Source organism: Panicum virgatum, chromosome 7K, assembly GCF_016808335.1.
Source record: "Panicum virgatum strain AP13 chromosome 7K, P.virgatum_v5, whole genome shotgun sequence".
NCBI lineage: Eukaryota > Viridiplantae > Streptophyta > Magnoliopsida > Poales > Poaceae > Panicum > Panicum virgatum.
In genome coordinates, this window is record NC_053142.1 from 40408082 (window position 1) to 40434702 (window position 26621).

Sequence of the window (26621 nt, forward strand, 5' to 3'; positions counted from 1 at the left end):
TTTTTCTTTTTGTTAACGTTTCCTAGTGGGATGTATCAATTTTAGAAGACAGAAATACTATAGGAGACTAATTGTTTTTCTTTTTGAAACAAATGTGGATTTATTTATTAATATTAGATAGACTAATATTTAATTGATAAATGAAAATAATGTTTATGATATAATAATAAAAGAAAATAAAGGGAGGGGATTTAACATATGTATGTTGCATAGAGTAATATTTAATTGATAAATAAAAAATTTGGCTGTTGGGCTTCTTCTTTATTTATACTTTTGATGAAGCGCAACATATTGAAAAACATGACTGAGAGAAATAGAAATTATAACACTTAGTGGGTTGATGACATAGCAACATGGCACTTAGTGGATTGATGACGTGGCAGCACGAGGATTGAGAGAAATACAATTATGACACTTAGTGGGTTGCATCTATCTATATATCTTATATAGATAGCACCCACTAACTATTTCTCTCTTCATGCAAGGTGTCCACCTCATTCTCCACTAAGTGTCCCACTAACTTTCAACTATCTTATTAATTACAAAAAATGCTCATGTCATCTCTACAATATGCAATACTTTTAATCTTTAATTAAGTAAAGTAAAATCATATACATACGCTATTTTTTCATCACCTATTCTTTTATAATGTGATCAAATATTCTATTGGTGTTTCTTCTTTTAGCTTATCGATTTTTACGAGATTCCATAAACAAGAAAATGTCCATATGACCTCTACTATGTGCAATACTTTTAATCTTTAATCTATTAACATAAAGTCATATACATACTCTATTTTTGCAATACTTTTAATGTTTAATCTATTAACGTAAAGACTTATATACACACTCTATTTCTTTGAGCACCTATTCTTCTATAATGTTATCAAATATTTTATTGATGTTACTTTTGTTAGTTTATCGATTTCTACCAGATCCTCATAAAAAATAACATGCAAGTAAAATTCATATCATCTGTATAGCCTATATATATATATGACACCCACTAAAGTCGTTTACTCTATTTCTCTTAACATACAAGTTATCCGCATCATATAGGAACCCATTATATCAAATGCCACATCAACATCCACTAGGGCCATCTATTTATGTTTTCCATCAATTTTTTTTGAATGTTGTCATGCAATCATCTTAATTTTTCTATTTTCAAATTTAACGTTAAAATTTTATTTAAAAAATCCCGTAGCAACGCGCGGGGTATCATCTAGTATAGAATATATAGATGGGCAAGGATAAGAGATTTTGATTAGTTATATATACTAAATTTATCCGCAAATTTTTTGTCGTAGAGATGGTCCATCGGCAAGATTAAACTAAGTACGGGAGTATGCCTTTGAGATGAATTATTTATGGGCTCGGCCCCTATATCTAACAGCCTAGGGTTTGCAAGTCGCCACCTACCCCCTCCCCCTTCCCTTCTCCTCCCCGAGCGTCCCCGCTGCCGCCATTGCCGGGGCTTAGCACGAGCTGCGCAAAACCCATCCTCAACCCACCTCGAGGCACCAAATCCGTCCGTAATCTGCGAAGAACTCGAATGCGATCCGAAGAAGCACCATAAACGCAGCAGCACGCGCGCATCTATCTGTCGCTGAATTCCTTTTGGTTCTGGAGACTCGATAAGAACAGATCCACCGGCGCGCAGATCCGTCAACCTGTTAGCGCGCGCGGACAGTGCGCGCGCGGTGCGTGGACGTGCGCAACAGACTCTGCTGAACCGAGGATTTGCATCTCTGGAACCACTCGGATTTGGGATCTGATTCGCCCGGTGCGAACCTGATTCCGCCGGTGCGTCGGACATGATCAAGTCCGTGGTTTATTACGGGAACATCCCCGTTGGGGAGGCGGAGTTGTGGCCCAAGGGCCTGACGGACCTGTCATGGGCGCGGGCGATCCGGGTGGACCGCCTGTCGCCGCCCAGCGAGCGGTGCCCGCCGCTCGCCGTGCTGCACGCCGTCGCGGCCGGCGCCCGTTGCCTCGTGATGGAGTCCAGTCCCACATCAACGGCTGACGAGCCCCCACCGCCGCTCGTCGCCATGCACACCGCTTGCCTCAGGGACAACAAGGTATACATGTGAATCATTCCTGGCACCGAAACAAGTAAGCAGCAAAGTGAACTAATGGAATAAATGAACAAATCGAACCTCTTACTTTATGTGGACAGCCTTAGCCACACCATGAGTCTTATTTGCAGAAGAGAAACTACTGAATCAATTATTCCTGGAATATTTACTCCATTAATGGTTATTGTATTCAGCATGAACAATTTTATTTATCTGTGGACTGGTATTTTTGACAAAGATGTGACACGATTAAAAATACTGACTGGAACTTATATGAGAATTCACTTTTATATACAATGTTTTTGGACAATGGTCTTGGTATTGACTTGATCTCAAGTAATAGAACTGATGCAAATATAGAACCTGGCCTGATTGCTCAATGGATGAGTTTCAGGAACAGAGTTCCGTATTTCAGAAATGGAGCAAATATCAAAATATATTTTGAGATCTTGAATGCGACATATTGGTCATTTGGTTATTGAGATGTGCTGGAGGTTATGAAGAATTTGGTGTTATTCAGCAGTTGACATCCTGACATCTGAACTTCACATATGCTCACAGAGCTATTTGAGGAATGAGCGAAGCATTACTCGAATTTGAACAAATTAATGTCCATGGCAATCATCTACTGGCAAGTTAATATGTTGCTGGATTTCATCGGACCAGTATTCTTTAAAGAGCGCATATGTATTAAGAAATATTATTTTGGTCCCTGTGAGTCCTCTGAGTAGTGAAATTTATCGCCACTGTGAAATTCTTGTTTTATTTTTTCAACATTTTATATGTAAATGGTGTTCATCTAATCCCTGCTTCAAAAATTTATAACAATGTTACTCTGATATGCAAGGCTTTTTTATGGAAACTTTATATATGCTATAAGTGCCTTGTAAAATTCCATGTCTTTCATTGTGCTCTTCAAAGTTTTCACACTTTATTATTCCCTAAGTGGAAAACATTTATTCTGTGTTTGATCTTGTTCCCTTTGATGCATTATGTTTGCAGACAGCGGTTTTTCCACTTGGAGCGGAAGAGATACACTTAGTGGCGATGACTTCTAAGAGGAACTTGCCAAATCATGCATGTTTTTGGGGATATAAAGTACCATTGGGATTATACAACTCGTGCTTGAGCATGTTGAATCTTCGATGTCTTGGCATTGTGTTTGACCTTGATGAAACATTAATTATTGCCAATACTACTCGGTCTTTTGAAGATAGGATAGATACACTTCAGAGAAAATTGGGTAATGAGACTGATCCTCAGCGCATCAGTGGTATGTTGGCAGAGATCAAGAGGTACCAAGATGACAAGTCTATACTAAAGCAGTATATAGAAAGTGATCAGGTTACTGATGGCGGCGAAGTGTATAAAGTACAATCCGAGGTCATCCCACCCTTAGCTGACAATCATCAACAACCTATGACACGCCCAATTATAAGGTTACAAGAGAAAAATATTATCTTGACACGTATAAATCCATCGGTACGTAACTCATAACATAAGCTTTTACTCTAAACAGCTCAAAACAATTTTTTTTCTAAAAGCATGTGATGTTAAAATGTATGTTGCTTCCACTTTTTGTTATCGATCACACCATTCTTTTCGCAAGCATAGAAATGTATTGCCTTATTCAGTTTATTTTGCATGATGTTCTAAACTGAATTATACCACCACAAGTTAATTTAATATATTTTTCAGACATCTCATTTACCTGATTTTACTTGGCATAATTTTTTCATGGAGAAGAAAATAATACACAAATCTTATTGTTGCTATTTTGTTCATTAGACAGTTGCTTTATGTGCTCAAATGCTTTATTAGCACACAGGGCTTACCATACTGTTAGGGCCAAGTTACATGGGTTAAGGGTTGTGGCTAACCAAAAGTTCAATCTTTCTTTCTTCTCTCTTGTAGAGCTGAACTTTATTTTGATAGTAGTAATACCTGTATCTACCAGGCTTTGATTCAACTACATTTGCTTGCCAATTGACTTTCTGGCTTATTTTTCTCTTCCCTTCTGTTTTCTAGATAAGAGATACTAGTGTCCTGGTACGGTTAAGACCAGCATGGGACGACCTTCGGAGCTACTTAATTGCAAGGGGTCGCAAACGTTTTGAGGTGTATGTGTGCACAATGGCCGAGAGGGACTATGCTTTGGAAATGTGGAGGTTGCTTGATCCAGATTCAAAATTGATAAACTCTGTCCAACTTCTTGACAGACTTGTCTGTGTCAAATCTGGTATGTTTTAAACATTTTTTCTTAAATACAAACATCAGGAGCATAACGTCACTGCTAAACTCTTAAGTTTGTTGATAGTATTACTCCCTTCTATGAATTTCCATGTGCATGGACTTAATTTCTTGTGATCTTTCCAGCCTTTTGATGTTTAATGCTACATTTACTCATCTAGGGTCAAAAAAATCATTGCTAAATGTATTCCATGATGGATCTTGTAACCCTGGAATGGCCCTTGTTATTGACGACCGTTTGAAAGTTTGGGATGAGAAGGATCAGCGTAGAGTTCACGTTGTTCCTGCATTTGCTCCATATTATGCCCCTCAGGCAGAGGTAGTGGTTGATTTTTACTTTATAGCAACATAAACCTATCTTATTTTATGGGTTACTGAGGTTTCCTTGTCACTTTTTCTTCAATTTTTAGGCAAACTTCCCTATTCCGGTTCTTTGCGTCGCCCGAAATGTTGCTTGCAATGTTAGGGGGGGTTTCTTCAAGTAAGGACATATTTGTCTATATGATCTTCTAAATAATTAATTGTCATGACATTGTCCTGTATCTGCTGCCATGCAAACTGCTCCGTACAATCTTTTGCCTAAGAATAAGTTTTATGATTCGTTCTATTGGCAGAGATTTTGACGAGGGCATCCTACCCCGGATTAGTGAGGTTCGTTATGAAGATGAAATGGATGGCATTCCTTCTGCTCCTGATGTTAGCAATTATTTAATTTCAGAGGTATACTTTCATAAAGGAAATTGCTTCAGATTGGCTACCTAGTGCCTACTTTCTACCAAGAAACATTAATTTTCCCTTTGCTAGGATGAGAATGCTGCAATTTCAAATGCAAACAAAGATCCACATGCTTTTGATGGTATGGCAGATGCAGAGGTTGAGAAGAGGATGAAGGTTTGCACTTTTATTGACTTGTTCTGGATACTTTGCTACAGTGTATAAAATTCGAAGTTAATAGAGATGAAGCAAGTATGTTGCTATTATAAGAAGTATGATGCTTCATTTCACCCATGAAGTATCGTGGTGTGATTGCGTAACCCCTTAAGTATGAAACCGGATATTTGAGACCCTAAGGTTTCTATTCTGTCTAAATAACCCATTAAGGCAGTTTTGACTTTTGATGGTGGTTTCGCCACCCTAGCGCATGACACGGACAATGATGTAGCGCCAACTCAACTGGTCATCTCTTCCATCCTTTTTCATACACTCGGTCCCACTTGACATCCCTTTACGTTCCTTCTTTTCTTGCTCTGACACCATCGGGTGCATGAATCAGGCAGTAGGCAGCACTGCGAGAGCAGTAGGCCATCTGATGCGCAAATTAGATGGCACCACACGCTGACAGGCCAAGGGCTCGCAAAACAGGCAACATGAGCACATGGTTGTTGCTGATGCCACATTGTCGAGGCCGCCATGAATGCCAGTAGATATGGCGGCACTGTACGGATGGCACGCCGTTGAGGCCTTGAGGGTGGGGATCAGATCAGGCATGCGGCGTTAGCAAGGGGAAGCTGGCTCCAATTGGACTTCCAAGTCGATCTGATGTGAACTCCACTCATTAACTGATTAATAATGAGATTTGGGTAGTATAGCTTGTCATTATTGCCACTGTAGAAGAATTGCATCATCATTTGGCTCCGAGCCAATTGATTGATGCATAATTTTTATTTTCTTTTTCAGTGTCCTTGTGTAGTCTTCTTGATCTTTGGTGTCTCCCTGGCACCATCGCCGCGGTAGAGCTCCCTCAGCATGCTCTTCTCTTTTCGGCCTAAGTTAACGACACGCGGCACGGCGGTAGACGTGGGGGGCTTTGGTGAGCATTGTGGAGAAGCTAGGAGCACAGTTGAGTGATATCTGTCGTTCTTTTAGTATTATTGGGGTCAGGAGATATAAAACAGAGAAAGGAACAAGAGGATGGAAGATATGACATGTGGGACCTGAGTGTAGTAGAGATAGAGAGGGATTGGACTGATATGCCGACTTGCTGCCATGTCATCGTACATGTACCTTGCTATGGTGGCAAAACTGCCTCCAAAACTGCCTTAGGGGGTATTTAGACGGTATTGAATAGTTTAGAGGGCTCAATATCTGGTTTTATAGATTATAGTTAAGGGGGTTAAGTAGACAAGCACCAATACTTTAGGGGATTAAGTAAACTTTTCCCTGCACAACATGTCTTGCAGTATGCTTAGTGTTCATTTAGGATATTTGTTCCTAGAGTTAAATCATCCAATTTTGAATATCAAAGATGTAACTGTTTGAAGGGCGGGCCTGGTGCAGCGGTAGAGCCTACCGTCTGTAACCGGAAGGTCCTGGGTTCGAGCCCCAGCCTCTGCACATTTGTGTGGGTAAGGCTTGGGGCTTAAAAACAACCCTTCCCCAGACCCCGCACAGTGCGGGAAGCCTACGGCACTGGGTACGCCCTTTTTAAAGATGTAACTGTTTAGTATTTATGTGTGATTTTTCTTCATTATGTTATAGCTTAAAAATGGATTGCAAATACAACCTTATAATTCTTACGGTTTTTATGAGCATAAAATAAAAGCATAACTTGGAACTCAACAGTGGGCACATTTCTTTAGCAATAATGCAAGATACATTGTAAGCTCTACTGCAAAATTCTGAGAGATGCTGTTGCAGCAGATTTTTTTGATGAAGTTTGATCTATAGTGTTCAATCAATTCTTCAAAAAAGAAACCTTTTATTCATGGCATTATTCAATTTGTATCATCTTCTTCCATCTAGCAACCAAATGGTAATGCTAAATAACTTCCTATTTATTAGCAACTGCTTCCTATGGTTTTGTTCAAACATCCAATGAGCAGGCTTAACATAAGTCTTAATATATGCCGTAAGCCAATAACTTCAAATTTGCTAGCAACTGCTAATGGTTTTAGCATTCTTAAATCATCTCACCTTGTTTGTCTCTGAAATTTTCAGGAAGCTTCTTCCAGCTTTCAAGTTGTGAATCCAATAACAACTGATGTCCATGTGATGTCAGTAGCTGCAAAAGAGCACTTTGTTACCCCTGCATTCTCATCTACCCCAATGGCACCACCACTAGGCATGATTCCTTTGAATAATGAGCATGTTCCCCAGCCTCCTTCATTCAGCCAGCCAGTTGCTCAATCTGGTCTTGTGGATCCTTCACAAGGTTCTCCAGCTAGAGAAGAGGGTGAGGTTCCTGAGTCTGAGTTGGATCCTGACACTCGGAGAAGGCTTCTCATATTACAGCATGGTCAAGACACAAGAGAAGCTGCACCGCCATTTCCTGCTGGACCTCCTGCACAAGTCTCAGTACCGCCAGTGCAATCTCATGGAAATTGGTTTTCCTTAGAGGAGATGAATCCAAGGAACCTGAATAAGCCTTCAACAGACTTCCATTTAGAGTCTGACTCTGTAAATTATGATAAGAAGCAACCACAGCATCCATCATACTTCCCTGTTGGGGACAACCCTACATCTGCAGATAGATATAGCTGTAAGAACCAGAGATATCCTCCTCAGGTTTGTGATCATTTTTTATCAGAATTTTTATTTTTTAATTGATCTTTGTTAATGAGGTGTCTGTGGTATGCTTTATTTATGCAGCCACGTCACAGTGAAGATCATCAAGTGCTTCATAACCATGCACCAGCAACATATAGATCTTTTTCTGGTATATGTTTCTCTACTTTCGATGGTTCTGGTGTTCCTCTTGCAGTTGCAGCTGTTGAGCATATTGTACAGTCTGCAGTGCATGTCTTTCTTTGTGCTTGCTTATCATATCTTAAGATCCATAGTGTATGCTAACCTACTCGTCTCTCATCTCAAACTGTCCCTTTAGAGTTATGTGTGTTTTCACTTTTCTCAATGCAAGCTTTGCACTTGTATTTCCTTTTGTCACTGTTATGTAAGAAGCTTGCAGTTTTAGTTTGTTCACTAGTTTTTGGTTTCAATTTCTAAACCAAATGAGAAGAGACTATTTATTTGGCTGGAAATTGAGGTCTACCTCTTCTGAGTTAGTTTAGCTGCCTCTTATATTTTGCATATTATATTGTGTGTGGTCTAGTTGCCAAACATGGTTTGGCTGAAATCCCTATTGTTGCTAGCTAAATTATGCAACTCCTTTTCTTGGAATATTGTGGGTGCGTGCTTTATTGTATTCTAAACTTGATTTGCAATGTGAAGGCGAGGACATAGCAACTCGTCATGCTCCTTCAAGACAAAGAAGCAGCCAAATGGAATCAGGAAGGTACTTCATACAATATGGCGGAATCACGGGTGTGTTGGAGGAGATTGCAGTAAAGTGTGGATTTAAGGTATTTTTAAGATGAAAAATCATATTGCTATTTTATTCTTTATCTTATATCTTAACATATCTCATATTTTGTTCACCTAGGTGGAGTACCGATCAACTTTATGTGATACGACAGAGTTGCAATTCTCCATTGAGGTAGATACAATATTTTACTATCTAATTTTTACATAGTCTCATTTAATGGGGGATGTTAAGATATTGGGAGTTATGAAACTTGATATGGGCTTCGGGAAGTAATCTTGAAAGCAGACGTTACTGTTACCTTGAATGAGTGAATGTCTAAACAGAGTCTGCAGTTGTGGTATATAAGGTAGTCCATATGGGCCTATGGGCCCCGATCATACTTAACACCCCCCTTCAAACTCAAGGCGGAGATGGAGGATTAGAAGCATTGAGTTTGAGCAAATGAAGTCGATGTTGCTCTCGAGTTTGTGCTTTGGTGAAGAAATCTGCTACTTGCAACTCTGATGGCACATACTGAAGAGCAATTGTCTGTTGCTGACAATGAGACCGAGTAAAAGAGGCATCAACACCAATATGTTTTGTGAGTTCATGCTTCACAGGATCATTTGCAATCTGTATGGCTCCGGTATTATCACAAAGGAGAGGTGTGGGGGTATCACAGGAAATACCAAAATCAGCTAGCAACCATCGAAGCCATACAATCTCTGAAGTGGTAGTGGCAAGTGCTCGAAGTTCTGCCTCCGTACTTGATCGAGATACAGCTGACTGCTTCTTGGACTTCCAAACAAGAGGAGAAGAACCAAGAAAAATACAATAACCAGTGACTGAACGACGGTCTGTGGGATCACTCGCCAAAGTGGAGTCCGAGTAAGCATGAAGACGTAGTGGACTATCATGAGCATAGAGTAAGCACTGAGATGATGTCCCCCTTAAGTACCGTTGGACACGAAGCAAGTGTCCAAAGTGAACCGATGTAGGAGCACTCACAAACTGACTCAAGATATGCACAGCATGAGCAATGTCAGGTCGAGTAACAGTGAGATAAACAAGACTCCCGACAATATGCCTATACCGAGAGGGATCCTCCAAGGGAGCACCATCAGTAGGACGAAGTTGCAAGTGAAGATCCATAGGTGTTGCAGCCGTCCGATTATCAGTAATGCCAGAGCGGGCAAGGAGATCTTGTATATATTTGGACTGAGAAAGATAATAGCCCTTGGCAGAATGCAAAACCTCAATCCCTAAGAAATAACTGAGAGGATCTAAATCAGATATCTGAAATTGCTCCCCAAGTTGCTTCTTCACATGAGAAATGTGTTCTATATCATCTCCCGTAATCAACATATCATCAACATATAGAAGAAGCAAAGTACGTCCATGCGGAGAATGATGAATAAATAAGGCTGGATCATGTTCACTCGGTGAAAAGCCTGCAGCCCGTATTACAGAAACGAAGCGTTGAAACCAAGCACGAGGAGCCTGTTTGAGACCATATAATGCACGACGAAGACGACAAACATATCCTGAAGGTGCATGGACACCTGGTGGGGGTTGCATATACACTTCCTCATGTAAATCACCATGGAGAAAGGCATTCTTAACACCCATCTGAGAGATAGTCCAAGAACAAGAAGCAGCCACTGCAATTAGAGTGCGAACAGTGGTCATGTGAGCAACGGGAGCAAATGTCTCATCATAATCAAGACCTTGAGTTTGCTGAAAACCCCTGGCAACCAAGCGGGCTTTATATCTCTCAATAGAACCATCTGATTTGGTTTTAATTTTGAATACCCATTTGCATGTGATAGGTACTGCATGAGATGGTAATGGAACAAGATCCCAAGTACATGTGCGCTCAAGTGCAGCCAGTTCCTCAGTCATAGCAGCCTGCCACTCTGGAATATTGGCAGCTTCATGATAAGTGGATGGCTCATCAATAACGGCACCAACACGTGAGAAACCAAACCTGTCAGGTCGCTCAATAGTGGTACGATCACGTAAATTGTAGTGCTGACCAATCTGTGACTCATTAGAAACATCATGTGACTGATGAAGAGTATTAGAATCATTAGAAACAGGAGCATCAGGAGTGGCCGAGGAAGGCGGATTAGATGGAGGTTCGGTAGGAGCTTTGGGACGACGAGTGTAAACTTTTGTGACAGGTGGTTTAGAGGGTGGAGGAGGTGGTGGTGGAGGCTCAACGGGTGTGATGGAAGGAGTGGGATCGGGAATAAGTGTAACAGGTGGTGGTGGTGTTGTAGTAGCAGTATCGCTGGATGAAATAGGAGGAAGAAAAAGAAACGATGTGGACTCTGTGGGCGAATACGAGGGCTGAGTAGAAGGGTTGTAAAAGAACGGATGATTCTCAACAAATGTCACATCACGAGAGATATGCATGCGACGAGAGGAAGGATCATAACAATGGTAACCCTTATGCTCAGGACTATAACCAAGAAAAACACATTCAACAGACTGGGCAGTTAACTTAGTTCGCTCACGAGGTGCAAGCAAGACATAGAACGTGCACCCAAAAACTCGGAGATGGTCATAGTTAGGAGGTATACCAAAAAGAACCTCACCAGGACATTTACCAGCAAGTTTGGAGGAAGGTTGCCGATTAATAAGATAAACAGCAGTAGAGACAGCTTCTCCCCAAAAATGAGAAGGCACAAATGATGCAATGAGAAGTGTGCGAGCAGTCTCAATAAGATGGCGATGTTTACGTTCAGCAACACCATTTTGAGCATGAGCACCTGCACATGAGAGCTGAGCAAGGGTGCCCTCGGAGGTGAGAAACTGGTGAAAAGCTGACGACAAATATTCACCTACAGAATCAGAACGAAAAACTCTAACAGCAGTGGAAAATTGAGTGTGCACCATGCGAGCAAAGGACTGGTAAATAGAACATAGTTGGGATCGATGTTTCATAAAATAGATCCAAGTGTATCGAGAATAGTCATCAATGAAAATGACATAGTAACTGTGACCACCCTTGGAAGCAAAAGGTGAAGGACCCCAGACATCTGAGTGAATAAGATCAAAAGGTCGAGTGGAATGAGAAGTACTACTAGAATATGGGAGCTGTACCTGTTTGCCAAGCCTGCAACCCTTGCAGTGGAAACTAGAATCAATAGGGATACGACCAAGACGACCCTCATGAATTAGGGTAGACAATCGAGACCCACATAGGTGGCCAAGACGATGATGCCACTTGGCGAAAGATGACCCTGATGATGACACAGCAGATGACACACGAGCAGTGGAAGAAGGAAGATGTAAGGTGTCCAAAACATAGAGGTTAGAAGAATCTCTATGGCGATGACCAGTCCCAATCGCACTTCCACTCTGACGATCTTGGATAAAACATGATGAATCATCAAATCCAACAAAGCAGTTCATATCAGCTATTTGACCCACTGATAAAAGATTCATAGATAGCTGAGGTACGCAGGAAACATCGGGTATATAAAAATAGGGAGAGTGAAGGGAACCCTGGTGAGTAACATGACATGATGTACCATCAGCACTGTGGACAGAAGTAGCATTAGTGACTGGTTTACATGCTACTAACTTAGACTTGTCAGACGTCACATGAAAAGAAGCCCCTGAATCCAGAATCCAAGACTGCGAAACAATGTTCTGAGAGGCAGCAACGATTGACACGGTTCCATTAGTATGAACCCCAGCATCAAGTTTGATATCACTAGCCATAACACTGGATTGCAATATGTTGAAGAAATGCTGATACTTAATGTTGAAGAAATGCTGATACTTGTACTCAAACCAGAGAACAGAGGCTGGGCAGAGCTCCCGTACAGCAACAGACCAACCAGCAGAGGGCAAAAACCAACCAGAACAGAGCAGCACAGCAGAGCAGAGGCGGACGGCGTGGAGGAGTCCAGCAGCACAGCCGCACCCCCCCTGAAGAAGATGCAGCAGCAGAGGCCGCGACGGGCGGCGTGTGCGACTGCAGCAGGCCGCGGCGGCGGCAGACGGTAGCAGGCCGCGACGGCGGCAGACGGGGGACGGCCGCTACGAGCGGCGGACAGGGAACGACCGCGACGAACCGCGACAGGCGGCCGCGTGTACAGCAGCGACGGTGGGCGGGGTGTGAGACAAGGCGGGGCGGCGACGAGCCACGCCCGCACACGAGCCGCGACGGGCGGCTGCAAAACGGGTCCGCAACTCGCGGATCCGCGACGGCGGATGGTCGCCGGACGGCCGGCGGTGGCGGAACAGTGGATCTCGGCGGCGGAACAGTGGATCTCGGGTGGGATGAGGTATCCCTAACCCTACCTGCTCTGTACCATGTTACCTTGAATGAGTGAATGTCTAAACAGAGTCTGCAGTTGTGGTATATAAGGTAGTCCATATGGGCCTATGGGCCCTGATCATACTTAACAGTTACATTTTGCATGATCCTTGCTGATCTATAGCTCAAAGCATGTATTAATTTTATCACCGACTTTTTAACTTTGTGACTGATTGCAAATCACTCTATTATGCTTGTCTCGTATTTTCTATTCAAACCTTATGATATAGATATACCTCTCAGGTTTGGATTTTTGGAGAAAAAATAGGTGAAGGAATTGGGAAAACAAGGAAGGAAGCACAGTGTCAAGCTGCTGATACATCCTTAAGAAATCTGGCAGGTGAATTGATGATCGACCCCCCGTTCTTTTTATGCTCAGTTGGAGTTGCTAATGTGCAACGTAACTGGGGGGGGGGTATTTTTGTAGTAACATTTCATTTTGGGTATATTTTATACTTGATGATAGGTCATGGGTAGTTTTATTTTCAGTAGTTGGCTTCTGACTTTCTGAGGTTCGATCAAAGTGTCAAAACTGTGGAATAGTTTTATCATTCTGGTTTTGAATGATGTTTTGCTAATCTAAGGTTGCTTAAATGTTTAGGTGTTCGGATTTTTCTACCTATTTGCATTTTGTTGGATGGCATGGTTGTAGTATGCAGAATCTTGCTTTTTTTCCTTCCAGAATTAGGTACAGAATGCCTCTAAGAAAGGGTGGAAATTACAGAATCCAGCAATCTTCTCATAAAGCTTTGCATAAGTCTCTTCCTTTTGTATAAAACATGCATATATTTGACTTCAACTTCATTTGTAGACAAATTTCTATCATGGGACCCAGATAAGATGACAGTTGTGAAGGAGAATGGTTTTAATAGCTATTCAAACTCACACAGATATCCAGGAAGCAATAGAGATGATATGTTACCAGTTGCAAGCACTTCAGATGAGTCTAGATATATAAATGACAGAATTGACAACTTAAGAAAACCTGGTGGTTCTGTTGCTGCTCTTAAGGAGCTTGTAAGTTGCTTCCTTAATTACAAACTCTTGGACAATTAGGCTCTTTTAACTAAAGGATGTTATGGTACATTGCAGTGTACAGTTGAAGGGTATAATTTAGTATTCCTATCCCAGCCTTCTACAGATGGTTCAGCAGGTAAAGAAGTTCGTGCTCAGGTCAGTACATCTGGATCAAACATCTGGATCAAATGATCATGTAGCATGTCTAGTATATCTTGATATTGTAAGATCAATTAGTGAAAGTAGACCTGCTACTATTTAACTTTGTGATAGTACATGATTTGGTGTATGATATTGTCATTGGTGTGTTTTTCTTCTTTTTGGTTCAATTTGATCCGATGGCATAAACAGATAATCTTGTTTGTTTTCATGCTAACTGTAGCGCATTCTTATTCCGAAATTGCGTTTGGCTTTTCAGGTAGAAATAGGTGGGCAAATCCTAGGGAAAGGAGTTGGAGCAACATGGGAGGAAGCTAAGCTGCAGGTTGTAAGCAGATGGAATAAATAGTTCAATCCTTTCTTTTGCTCTTGGGTGTCTTGAAATGAAAAACATATGCCTGAGTCAGTGGGCCTTCATTTTCACTTGTATTCGGCAAAGGAGGATTTTTCTCTCTATTAGGCAACTGATTGTCTTGTTTCAGTTGAAAGTTTGTTTGCACATTAAACAACCTTTGCTACTAGCTGGTTTGGAATCAAAGTAATCACTGAAATATTGCTTTTTAAGATACAGGCAAAGACAAATTAAAAGTACTGTCCTATCGTGCAATGTGATGAATGACAGAAATTGCATGAACATATTGTTTTTGTACAAAAGGGAGCCTTTTGTTTTAAATGAATTGTGTGGTTCATCTACACCCTTCATTCTTGAACTGTTCATTTACAAAATTCCTTTTAATAGGCTGCTGATGAGGCTTATGGAACGTTGAAATCCATGCTGGGACAACTTTCTCAAAGACAGTCTGCCTCTCCAAGGTGATTATTTGGTATTGTGTGTCTGTTTTTCATTATTCGGTGGTTATTGAGGTTTAGCTTTATATCAAAGACCATAATTTCTTGGTACTTGCTAGGGTGGATATTGGTTCTTGTACAACGTCCCAAGTCTTAGCAAGCTTGCTCTATAATAGTTTTCTATTTGGACAGGTCATTTGCGCCCAATTTTAACAAGCGCTTCAAGCCAGATTTCTCGCAGACAATGCAAAGGATTCCATCAAGCAGATATTCTAGAGACGACAATCGTTTTCCTTGACAGTAGTGTGAAATATGCACTACTTAACCTCATGGGAAGATTCAGGAAACCTTGGCAGAACGTTGCCCCTCAAAATTTTGCAAGTGCAGGAGGGGCAAGAGTTGTACGTGATGACGCCTATGTATGGCGTTTTCAGTTTCGTGTACAGGTTTCTTCTAACCATCATCTTCAAGCGGCCATTATCCGTGATTTCAACTGTTGTTGTAACCTGATCTGAAGTGAGCTCAAGTTCTGACTTGTGTCGAATCCGTATTTTTATGATACCAGAATTGAGAGTAGATCTTAGTGTACATTCCTGATGCTGTTTGCGTAGAGTACCATTTTTTGTGCACACCTAGGTAGATTAGGCTCTAGTGGTTATTGGTATTAGGTGTAGGTGGGGATGAAAGCTGATCAGATCAGATTGGATATTACATTTTTGTATGCTAATCCATTTTTTGCCGGATGTGCGGTTATAAGGATGTGATGATGGATATGGATTTTTTTATGATGTTAGAAACAGTCTGAAGTCTGATCGATGAAAACAGAAGTGGATTAAAATAGTTGAATAATACATCCTTAACATTTATGAATTAAAATAGTTAAATAATTCATGATTTAAATGTATAAGTAACAGGCTCACCTGTATGGTCTACAACGCAGTTCACAATTCACATCTAAAGTTAACTTGTTCAACCTGTAACCATTATATTCAGTCCCCTTCCTTCTTTCCCCTTTGCTACAGTAGCGAGCGCAGGCGGAAGGCGATTTCTTGGCTCCGGCTTTGATTGAATTGCTTCCCCCTCCTCTCTGGCGTCCTCGTCAGCGCCGGAGAGGGAGGGGAAGCCGAATTGGCCGGGGGCGGTATAGTTTCTAGTCCTAGGTTAGGTTTTAGGCTAGGGTTAGAATAAAGTGTCCGCAGTGGCTTCTCCGCCGGGTGACGGTGCTTTCTCCGTCGCCGTTGGCGTCGTCCATGGTGATGGCGGCTCGATGATGGAGCTTTTGGTCCTCCTGACCAATTTCGGCGAGGTGTTCTTCGTTGTTTGGTCGGTGAGGTTTGTTTCCCTTCGATTTGCGATCGGATGGGATTTTTATCTTCCGGGTTTTCTTCCTCTGCGAAGATGGCTCTGGATCGGGGCAGCAGCTTCCTTGCGGAGCTGGTTGCTTCTTTCCCTTGCCAGCGCTGGAAAGGTAGCGCCGAAGCTCGTTCAGCGTCTTCGATTCGTCGTCGGGGTGGTTCGGCGGCGATGTCTCATGCGGCATCTTCCAAGGTTTGGAGCTTCTTTTCGGTGTTGGCTTGTGGATCTTGCTCTGAAGCTTCAGTTCCTCGCGTTGATCTTCATCTTGTTGCCGAGCGTCGTCATGGTGGCCGGCGGCGGAGGGGACCGGAGCTGAAGAAGAACGGAGGACTTGGGTGTGTGCTCTGCGTATTTTATGTATCTCTCAGGGGCCTTCGTGTAACTTGGGTTTGTATTGTGCTCTTCTATGCAATATAATCCCATTCCGTTTGCAAAAAAAAAAATCACATCTAAAGTTAGCTTAGTAATTTTGACACTTTAGATGTGATTTAACAATTCAAGATGTAATATGAATAGATTTTGGGATATAATCTGATTTAACAGTTTTCTAGTGCTCATCGTGACACTTGTATAATATAACAGTCAGTTTCCCGGTCTGCCTCTCGAGTCTCGATAGGTGCTTGCATAGGTGCTTGCAAATTGCAAGCGGAGGGGTTTTTATACTTTTACCATTATAATAAAAGATGCTCATCAAATTATTACTTTTAGAATGACATCTACAACTATACCAGTGGAGAGAAGTTTGAGTTATATTTTTACCACAACTATATCGGTGGAGAGAAGTTTGAGTCATATTTTTATCACAAATGCTGATGTGACACGCCACGCCATCCTCACACGTTGGTGCCCGGTCAACAAGCTCAGCTGAAATGTCCTCTCTTCCCCTATCAGCTCCTCTCCTCCCCTCTCTAACAGCTGGATCCGGCAGCTCATCTCACTTTCATGCAGGCCCCACAAGTCAGCTCCGTCTCCTACCTCGAATCCCCACTGGAAAGCAGAAATGGAAAAGAATACCATACAAAGAGGAAAACGAGTAGATTAGGAAATGTCGGGGGATAACGCATGACTGCAATCAAGTTCAGAGATCATCGTCATGGGCAGGGACCAACCCGCTAGGCCACCAGGTCCGACGAGTTCCCGTGAGCATCCGCCGACTCCCACTCCCCTTGCACTCCGCTGACGGCACTCGCTCCTCCAGGATGCCGCGGTGGCCTGAGACGGATGGACCGACAGCTCGGTGCTGCGACGCCGGCGCGCGGACGGCGGGGGCGCTGGCGGGGTGGATGGAGCACGAGCTGCTAAAGCCCGACGATGCTGACTGGGCTTCTCTCCTTGTCGCATTCCACTTGCAGGTCGCAGCGACGGGATGGCCGGTGGATGGTGCTTGCGGCACGAGCTGCTTTGCTTATCCTGTACAGGTTGCAGAATGCATCCTCAGCGAGCGCGGGCCCAGGCGGCGCGGCACGGGCGCGCGGAGGGGGGGGGGGGGGGGGGGGGGGGTGCGCAACGGCGCGGGGAGCGGAGAGGGCGAGGAGTTCGGCGCCAGAGCCCGTGATATTAAAAGATGAAGCTGACAGGTGGGGGCCCACCTGGCAGGGTCACGATATGCGGAGCCCAGCTGTCGGAGAGGAAGAGAGAGAGGAGGGGTTCAGGGCAGAGAGGACATTTCATGTTCGGAAGCTGACTGGGCACCAGCATGTGAGGCTGGTGTGGCATGCTACATCAGCAAATGTGGTAAAAATATAGGGGGCTGTTTAGTTTGTAAACTAAAATTTTTTGAGTGTCACATCAACAGTTTGACCAGATGTTGGGAGGGCTTTTCGGACACTAATTAAAAAACTAATTTCAGAACTCACCTGGAAACCGCGAGACGAGACCTTTGACCGCAACATTAGCACATGTGGGTTACTGTAGCACTTATGGCTAATCATGCACTAATTAGGCTTAAAAGATTCGTCTCGTTGTGTACATCCAAACTGTGCAATTAATTTTGTTGTTTAACAACATTTACTGCTCCATACATGTGTCCAAAGGAGAAGTCACAAATTTCGAGGTGAAAATTTTTTAGAACTAAACGCCCCCATAATTAAAACTTCTCCCTGTTGGTATAGTTATAGGTATCATTTTAAGAGTAATAATCTGATAAGCGTCGTTCGGTATAATGATAAAAATGTAAAAACCCCGCAAGCGGAGGGAGGCCTCTCATCATCTTTTCTTTGTCAAATTGTTCCTACGCGAAATTTGTGAACCCACACCCACAGCCGCATTTTTTTGTTTTCTAATCTTCCTCGCAAAAGATTTTCACAAATAGACCCTCAGCAAAATGAATTGCGTCTTTGGACCCAAGGGGTCGGCGCCATGGCTCGTGGCGCCGAGATAACACGTCTCGGCGCCGTGAGTCATGGCGCCGAGATATTTGCCACTGCGCTGATGTGGCGTCGACATGGCAGCTACCTCGGCGCCATAACCGGTGGCGCCGAGCTCAGCTGTTGCGGTGCCCAGGTGCTCCTCGAGCGATGGCGCTGCACCACCGGCACGCTAGCAGCTGCCCAACGCAAGTACTGTGCCACATGATGCCACATGCATTTCTCTGTCTTTCTGTGTTTTGGCCCTACACCTGGAGCTTTCACCAAGATGCATATCCATATACTAGTTTGACATGCGGTCCCTGCGTGCGGACTCGAGAAAAGTACTCCAAATATTTGCTCACTTATTTTTGTATTAGTCTTTTTCCTTCTACCGCATATGTATTTGATTAACTTGGCTTGTGAGATACTAGCATCTAATCAATTGTAAGGGTATTCTTAACATTTCTACAGTTTCATAGCATTAAATATACCTCTACATATTTCCTCAGTCCTCAAATATAAGGCATTCTGATATTCAAAATTTGTCATCAAATATAAGGCATCCTAGGTTAAGAGTGGACCCAACTATCTTAATTGTGCATTATTATTAGATCTTTTTCAATTAAAAGATGTGCATGCAACCATATAGGTGCATGAAAAAAGACATGTTAGTTTAATTAGCACACTTTCGATGCTTGTACTGATCAAGCATCGACAGCTCCCGTGGCAAAATCGAGGCTTAGAAATTTCTCTCTCCTAGCTTTTCACTCAAGCTGTGGCTGCTCTTAAAAAGTCAAGAAGGAATAAGCATTGGGATGCTAAAGCTCTGATGAACCGATATCAGAAACTAGTCAGGTTCAGTACTTGATCGAGCACATATATTAATTCGTAACATATATGCAAGAAAGTGTTGGACATCTGCTAGCGCGCGGGCAGCCCATCCCTCGAGGCTTGCAGAGCCGAGCACCTCAGCGCCCCAGCAGCTGGCGCTGAGCTCGGCGCCACCACCGGTGGCGCCGAGGTAGCTGCCACGTCGACGCCACATCAACTCAGTGGCAAATATCTCGGCGCCACGAGCCATGGCGCCGACCACGAGCCATGGCGCCGATCTCTTGGATTCAAAGACGCAGTTCGTTTCGCTATGGGTGTATTTGTGAAAATCTTTTATGAGAAGGATCCGAAAGCAAAAAATGCGGCACCCACAGACATTCTGGGCCCACGTGGCAGTGAGTGGGTCGGCTGTCCGGCAGAATCAAAGCAAAGCTCACCTCGCCGCCGCCGCCGCCGCCGTGCTCGCCGGATTCCAATTTCCTGCCGGAAGCCGCTATGGCGGACCGCTTCTTCCCCAACGACATGCCCGGCTACGTCGAGGAGGAAGCCGCGCCCGCTCCGGCCGCTGAACTCTCATCCTCGTCCTCGCTCCACACACTCCTATCCCTCCCCTACCCCGTGCTCGCCGCCCGCTTCCTCCACGCCGCGCTCCAACTCAAGCAGAAGGCAACAGATCACGTGCCGCAGCTCCCTAGATTGCATGCTGTCGCGCCCTCGTCGGCTCGTGTGGAGACGATCTTTGTCGTCCTCTGCCGTCTCAGGTTGTGCACGAGAGTTTGGGAGATGCGACAGCGAGCGGCGGAGGACTTCACGCTCTACACCGGCGCGCTTGGCACCGCGCTCCTGGTCTTCAGGGCCTACTCGGCCACCGGAGACCGCGCCGACCTCGCAACCTGCGCCGAGATCGTGGCCGCTTGCGACGCGGCGTCTGCACCCGCGGGCCAGGAGTAAGTGTAGGGTCGCGTGTCCGCCGCCGGTCCGCCGCTTCATCTGGTATCTTTGGTGGAGTTGATTTGGGACCCTGCAGGTTCGTGACGTTCATATGCGGACGGGCTGGGGTCTGCGCGCTCGGTGCGGTGGTGGCGAAAAACGCCGGAGACGAGGCCGCCGTCGCGCGTTACCTCAACTCGTTGCCTGTCAGCTGCTTGTGAGTTGCGACACTGGATTCTCTAGATCAATTGATGTTTTTTGTTTGAAATGAGATCAATTGATTTTTTTTTTCGCGACTATGTCTGAACACGTTTTTCATTAAAAGAAAGCAATTACAGACACAATCTTGATACGACCAAACAGAGTATGACCGACACAAGAACACAAAAGACTAAAAAAAAGAAAACCACTGAAGAAACGCACACACAAGCGAGAAAAACACAATGACAACATAGAGCAACAGGAAGCAACACCCGAACCCACAAACCTAGCCGAAACTACACAACTGAACCTGCGAAAAGAGCTACACCACAAAAGGTGCGAAGATCTGCAACACAGACAAGTGGCAAAGCATCCACTCGACCAACCAACAACGACGGCAAAGCATCCGTCCGAAGCCCGATCAACCAACAACGACGGCAAAACATCTGTCCGAAGAGAACTCCAACCAGCGACGGCGGCGGCAAAGCATCCGCTAGCAACGGCAAAGTATCCGCCAACGAAGAGAGGGGCGGCAAAGCATCCGCCAACCGATGACCAACGCGACTTGGACGATATAGAGAAAACTAAGCGAAGGCAGGTGCAGAAGTGGATCCTCTTCGAGAAGAGAATATGATCACCACCGGCAGGAGCTTCCAAGACAACACCTCCAGGGAGGGAGCGACGCAAAAGGCGTCGTTGTCGTCTGACCAAAATGGTCTAGGTTTTCACCTGGAGAGCTCACCGAAGAGGAGGGCATGGGGAAAGAGTGACGCATTCAACAAGGTAAGCGATGCCCTCGAGCGTCGCCGTCACCGGCCCTCAAGCGGACCAAGGCTTTCGCCTTCACCCAATCCCAACCCACAGCCGATGACAGCAGACGCCATCGCGCCGGAAACAATGCCACCACAAGCAGGGCGGCCACCCACGAGGGCAGCGGCCACACAGGAGCCCCCGGCCACGGTGAGACGGCGACGGCGGTGCGGCCACGAGGCCACCCCAAGGCGGTGGCGAGGCGCGGTCCTGAGCCCCAGGGTGAGCATAGACCGCCGGCGGCGCGGCACGGACCGCCAACCGCGGCGGCGCGGCCACAAACCACCGGCGGCGGCACGGTACGCCCCCCCCCCCCACGCGATCCGACCGGGGGGTGGCGGATCCCGCGCCCAAACCCAAGCCCTGCGGCAGATCCGGCCATGGGGGCCCAGATCCGGCGAGGAGCAGGCCGGGACCGGCCCCGGCGGCTGGCGGCGGCGAAGAAACGGAGAGGTCCCAAGGGCGGGAAGAGGAAGGAGGTGGGAGGGAGAGAGAGAGAGGAGAGGGCGAGGGGGAGCGAAGAGGAAGGAGGTGGGAGAGAGAGAGAGAGAGAGAGAGGAGAGGGCGAGGGGGAGCTAGCCGGCGCCGACTTCGGCACGGCCATGGGCCGCCGCCGCCGCCCGGACGGAGGCCGCCGCCGCCGGCCATCGGGAGCGACGCGGGGGAGGGTTGGAAGGCGGCGCGCGGCACCCCCCCCCCCCCGGGTCGCCAGCGCCAGCGACACGGGGGGGGGCTTGAGATCAATTGATGTTTGATGTTCCTCTTGTTCAACATTGGCAAACTCGCTCGTTTTGACTCGGAGGATGAGGATGCTACAGCTGTACATTCACCTCTCATGAAAATTGGTATAGCATAATGAACATTACTTCCTGCAACGGTGGCCGCGCCGCCGCCACCGCGTGGCTCTTCTCCGATGAGATCGAGTGGGAGCCTGCATCCAGAAACAGAACAACAACAAGAAGCACAAAAGCAACAAAACAATAATAATAATAATAAGTACCAAGAAACAGGAGAATCAATGAGACTGTAGAAAACATGGATTAATGCAGGTAAGTGAAGTGAATAGGAATGAAAATGCAAAGACGGGAAATCGAGAGCTTTGATGAGCGAGCGGGCGAGGGAGGGAGAAAAGCGAAGGGCGTGCCGTCTCGTGGGCTCCCCGAGGCCGCCGGCGGGGGTGTTGGAGCTCGAATGCTGCGGCGGTCGGGTCGGGGAGGGGTAGGATTGCTGCTGGTGCCAAAAATAATTCATTTTGGAATTTGACACTGGAGCCCATAGAGGATGCGGACGCCGGGATCCATGGCCAGCGTGGAGTCCCCATGCCCCCGCACGCCGCCGAGGATGGGGATGTGCCGCCCCAGCCGTGTGACATTTTGTGCAAATAAAAGAAGTGATATTTTGCACAAATTTTTAAATCAGACGAGTGGTAAAAATTGAAGTTAAAAAAAATTAAACAACATATAATTTGAAACGAAGGGAGTATTCTTTAATTTGTCGACCTTATGCATTGATTTCTTACTCTGACTGATACGACTAGATTGATCAAAGAAATTGTTTGACAAAAATCCTCAATCCAGCGCCGTTGGTGACCAATCCTCAAAGAAATTAACATCTCTTGCTTGACCTTAGCAGCCCTCAGTCTGATTTTTTCCTTCCTCACACACTCAATCACAAAATCATAGATATGCAAGCACGATGGGCCGTACGCGCGCACAGCCTACAGCTCCGTCTTGGGTCTGACGACGGTGACGCTTGTCCTGAATATATCCAAATTGAAGCCCATGTAACTGGTGGAGTACTCTTCATGTGGGCTTCTTCGGGCTGCTAGGAGTAATTCATTTCTCTCACACGGCAGAAAGCCAGGCCATCCACGTCGGCCCAAATCTTTACCATCCTTCGGGAACATCTGCCCCTACTACCTCTCAAAGTGTTGGTACTTCAAATATGGTGGCTGTGGTGCCAAACACCCAAACCCAACAAAGCCAAACCACAAAAAAGAGAAAGGCATACATCTCTTGAAATTTCAGAATTGAGTGGAAGTTCAGGCAAGAAGGTGATGCATTTTCACACCAAAATGCCTTACTTATTTCCTACTTATTTATGCACTATAATGTTTTTTATTGCATACTTGTCACCAGGCATACAACAAAAACCAGAAGATTATTGCCACTACAAGCGCAAAGGCAAAGGTGGCAAAATAATTATTTATGTTCTTTTTACCTTCTCATAGAACTAGTATTTTATTTAGAATTTATTGTAACAAACACAACTGACAACCAGCACCAAGGCAGCCAAGGTATTTACACAAATAGAGAAGAGAAAAACAGTACTTAAACAAACATTGAAAACAAGTGACAAGCTTGCTCGCGGGCAAGGCAAAGGAGATAGTAGGAACGCACATAGCACAAACTACAAAGGGCACTCATTAAGCCGCAAAATCGTCCACTGTCATTGCCGCAGAATAAGTTCTGCTAAACACTACTTTCAAGGCCTACAGCGTTAGCAGCGGCTTTCTTTCCTGATCCCCCCAGCGCCATCGCCTTGTCCACCATGGGCACGTAGTTCGGATCCTCGTTGTCCACCATGAGCACCAAGGCCGTCGTGGGAGCCACGATAGGCGCCGCAGTCTGGTCGGAGGGAGCTCCAGCTTGAACACCAGGAGCCCCGGTGGGGGTAGACAGGAGTGATGCCAGGAACGGAAGGTAGGGGGGCTGGTGACCCTTCTTCTTCTTTGTTCCCCTTTTCTTCATCAATAGCCTCCAAAATTTTAGGGGGAGATGTGGGGGTCCTCCATGGCATTTCGGGCAATAGGGGGGCTCTAGCCCCGCCCCCCTCCTACACCCACGCTGGATCCGCCCATGGACACAGACGAGGGCACAATCGAGGGAGTAGGCGCAGCGTCCAACAGAGCTAGTCAGGGCAGCGTGGGAGCGTTACCCACACTAGCAGCAGACTGCCCGGCCGATGAAGAACCCAGCATGAGAGGCGGTGAAATAATCAGCAACAGGGGAGGAAGAGCCTGATGCCGCTATCGCCACAGAGAAGCCAAGGAGCCTGTGTGGCCCAACAGTGAAAGTGAAACGATCATCGATGTTGCAGAGTGATCAAATGGATTGACAGCACTTACTCGGCGGTGGACGATGCAGGCATGTTGCGCTTCTTCTTCAGGTGGGAGCAAGTCGGTGGAAAGACGAAGACGGAGAGGGCGAATTATACAAGGATTGCGAGGTTGGCAGGGGCGGACACAGCACTGGGTCTAGGGGGCTCCAGCCCCCCCCCCCCGGACCCCAAAAAACCATGGAGCCCGCCTTGAGCCGCCTCCCCCCCTCAATTTTTGAGAAGAAAGGATGAGGAAGAAGAAATCAGCCCCCTTTAACCGTTTCTATCCACCACTGGAGGTTGGGGAAGGCTTACCCATCCTTTTCCCTCATAGGATACCAGGCGCAGCACCGCGCCAATCGCGCTGGCGATCAGCATCGCCACCCTGCCGAACAGCCAGTGTATGCACGCCGGCGTCACCCGCTGCTGGCCGCCGAAGCTATTTTTTTCCAATCGTAAGTTAGCACAAGGAATTTTTTTGTTTATCTAGGCAAGTTTAGTTGTGGTGCAATGCACAACTGAATTTATCGCGTGAAACGAGAGGAGGTGCCGTAGTGGCTCACCAGATCAGCTGGCATAGCAGTGAGAAGCAATGGAAAGGGTGTAGTGGGGGGACTTGATGTCCAGTCTTTGCGCGAGGGCGTCGGATCCTCGTTGTCCACCATGTGAGCCTCGATAGGCGCAGGGGGAACTGCAGGCAGAATAGGGGAGGAAGATGACGCTGCAGGCATCTCGCGCTTCTTGTTCAGGTGGTAGCATGTCGGTGGAAAGACGAAGACGGAGAGGGTCAATGGGATGACTATTGCCAGGTTAGGGAACGCTTGCCCGTCCGTCTCGTAGGATCCCACGCGCAGCACCGCGCCGATCGTGCTGGCGATCAGCGGCGCCAGTGTGACAGAACCGCCAAGTTAAACGGCTTAATTAAACGTAATGGCCATCGTTTGAACGCATCAGACGCATTAGCTTAATTAAGTATAACCTGACAGCATGTTTCCAACCCACAGGCCGATCGAAACACACCAGAAGTCTCGCGCGACGGCGAGCGCAGACGATACCAGCATGATACAATTTTACAAAATAGATAATAACATAAATATTTACAAAACAGCTTTAAATTTAGAATTTACATAAAATAAATGACAGCAGCGGAAGAGAATATGACCTGAGAGAAGAAAATTTGATTGAGAACCAATAAAACAAAACGATAACTATGAACACGTGAGGACGTCACATCGAGCCCACTGATGCGAATCCTGGTTAGCTTCTATACCTGAAACAAGATAAACAACAAACCCTGAGTATACTAATACTCAGCAAGACTTACCCGACTTTTGGGTATACTTAGCCCACATATCTAGACATGCAAAGCTTTCTGGCTGGTGGATTTATTTGCAGAAAAACATCTAAGGGTAGATCCTTAATTTCAAAATTTTAGCTCCAAATTATAGTTATAAAGTTGCTACACATCTATGATTTGCAGATCTACAATAATCAATGTGAAAACATAATTGATTAAATAACATCAACATGTATCATATCATTTCGATTCATTTCCTTACTACGATATGACTCGGAGATCAAGGTGCTCATGTCCGAGAGCGACTGACGGCGAATCGACCCGATTTAATCTTGCAAGGTGGACCTAACCAACACGGCACGTATTTGCCCCGTCGGACAATACGAACCAACCATTCCCCTCCCCGCCTCGAACTACAGAACCGCCCCACCTGCATATAGTCAACCGAGCCCTACGAGAGACCACCAAAAGTAAACATATGCATCCCAATTCTCCGCGCCCACTCGACTGCCCTAAGGGGTGGGTAGAAGTTCTGTACTTTCGAAACAAGGCAGTACTAGGCTTACCGGTTTCGACTACCTCATACTCCCGGCATGCAGTTAGTACAATTCAAACATGATCAGCAGGGCCAACAACGGTACGGTCCTCAATCGACACAGACGAGGCTAAGACACCAGGAACCCTGTCCTGTTGCCATACCTATATCTCATCATCATTCCCCCGTCCGGTCTCAAATTTCCATTCATTTCATATTGCATTCCATATCTCATATACTGGAATATAAAGATAACTAAAAATCTCGCGAGTAACCAGAAATTACTCGACTTTTGCCCTATAGCTCGCGAGTGACAGGAAATCACTCTACTTCTACCGAGATCTAT

At 45.5% G+C, this 26621-nt stretch overlaps 2 protein-coding genes and 1 long non-coding RNA gene across 7 annotated transcripts; 2 read left to right on the forward strand and 1 right to left on the reverse strand.

Annotated features, from left to right (window-relative positions):
* Positions 1 to 1392: 1392 nt before the first annotated feature.
* Positions 1393 to 15652, forward strand: LOC120642371 (RNA polymerase II C-terminal domain phosphatase-like 1). 5 transcript variants are annotated; one of them, XM_039918860.1, is made up of 18 exons: positions 1970 to 2083; positions 2475 to 2794; positions 3083 to 3562; positions 4109 to 4319; positions 4492 to 4649; positions 4741 to 4811; positions 4945 to 5050; positions 5135 to 5221; positions 7268 to 7834; positions 7919 to 7985; positions 8498 to 8628; positions 8709 to 8762; positions 13147 to 13243; positions 13715 to 13920; positions 13996 to 14076; positions 14339 to 14404; positions 14819 to 14892; positions 15061 to 15652. In XM_039918860.1, the coding sequence occupies exons 3-18, from the start codon at positions 3128 to 3130 to the stop codon at positions 15164 to 15166; spliced, it is 2517 nt and encodes an 838-aa protein (XP_039774794.1). In that variant the 5' UTR covers positions 1970 to 2083; positions 2475 to 2794; positions 3083 to 3127; the 3' UTR covers positions 15167 to 15652. The 5 variants fall into 5 exon arrangements, 2 of the variants coding, with proteins under 2 accessions (XP_039774792.1, XP_039774794.1); XR_005662586.1 differs by lacking the exon at positions 2475 to 2794 and having other exon boundaries at positions 1393 to 2083; positions 13996 to 14056; XM_039918858.1 differs by lacking the exon at positions 2475 to 2794 and having other exon boundaries at positions 1394 to 2083.
* A 1303-nt stretch (positions 15653 to 16955) lies between these two features.
* LOC120642625 lies at positions 16956 to 17702 on the reverse strand. The gene is made up of 2 exons (XR_005662661.1): positions 17334 to 17702; positions 16956 to 17211 (listed from the first exon to the last, which is right to left on the reverse strand). It is a non-coding gene; the product is annotated as an uncharacterized LOC120642625 (long non-coding RNA).
* A 2133-nt stretch (positions 17703 to 19835) lies between these two features.
* Positions 19836 to 20354, forward strand: LOC120640251 (lanC-like protein GCL2). Its single transcript, XM_039916107.1, has one exon. The coding sequence runs from the start codon at positions 19899 to 19901 to the stop codon at positions 20352 to 20354; it is 456 nt and encodes a 151-aa protein (XP_039772041.1). The 5' UTR covers positions 19836 to 19898.
* Positions 20355 to 26621: the final 6267 nt, after the last annotated feature.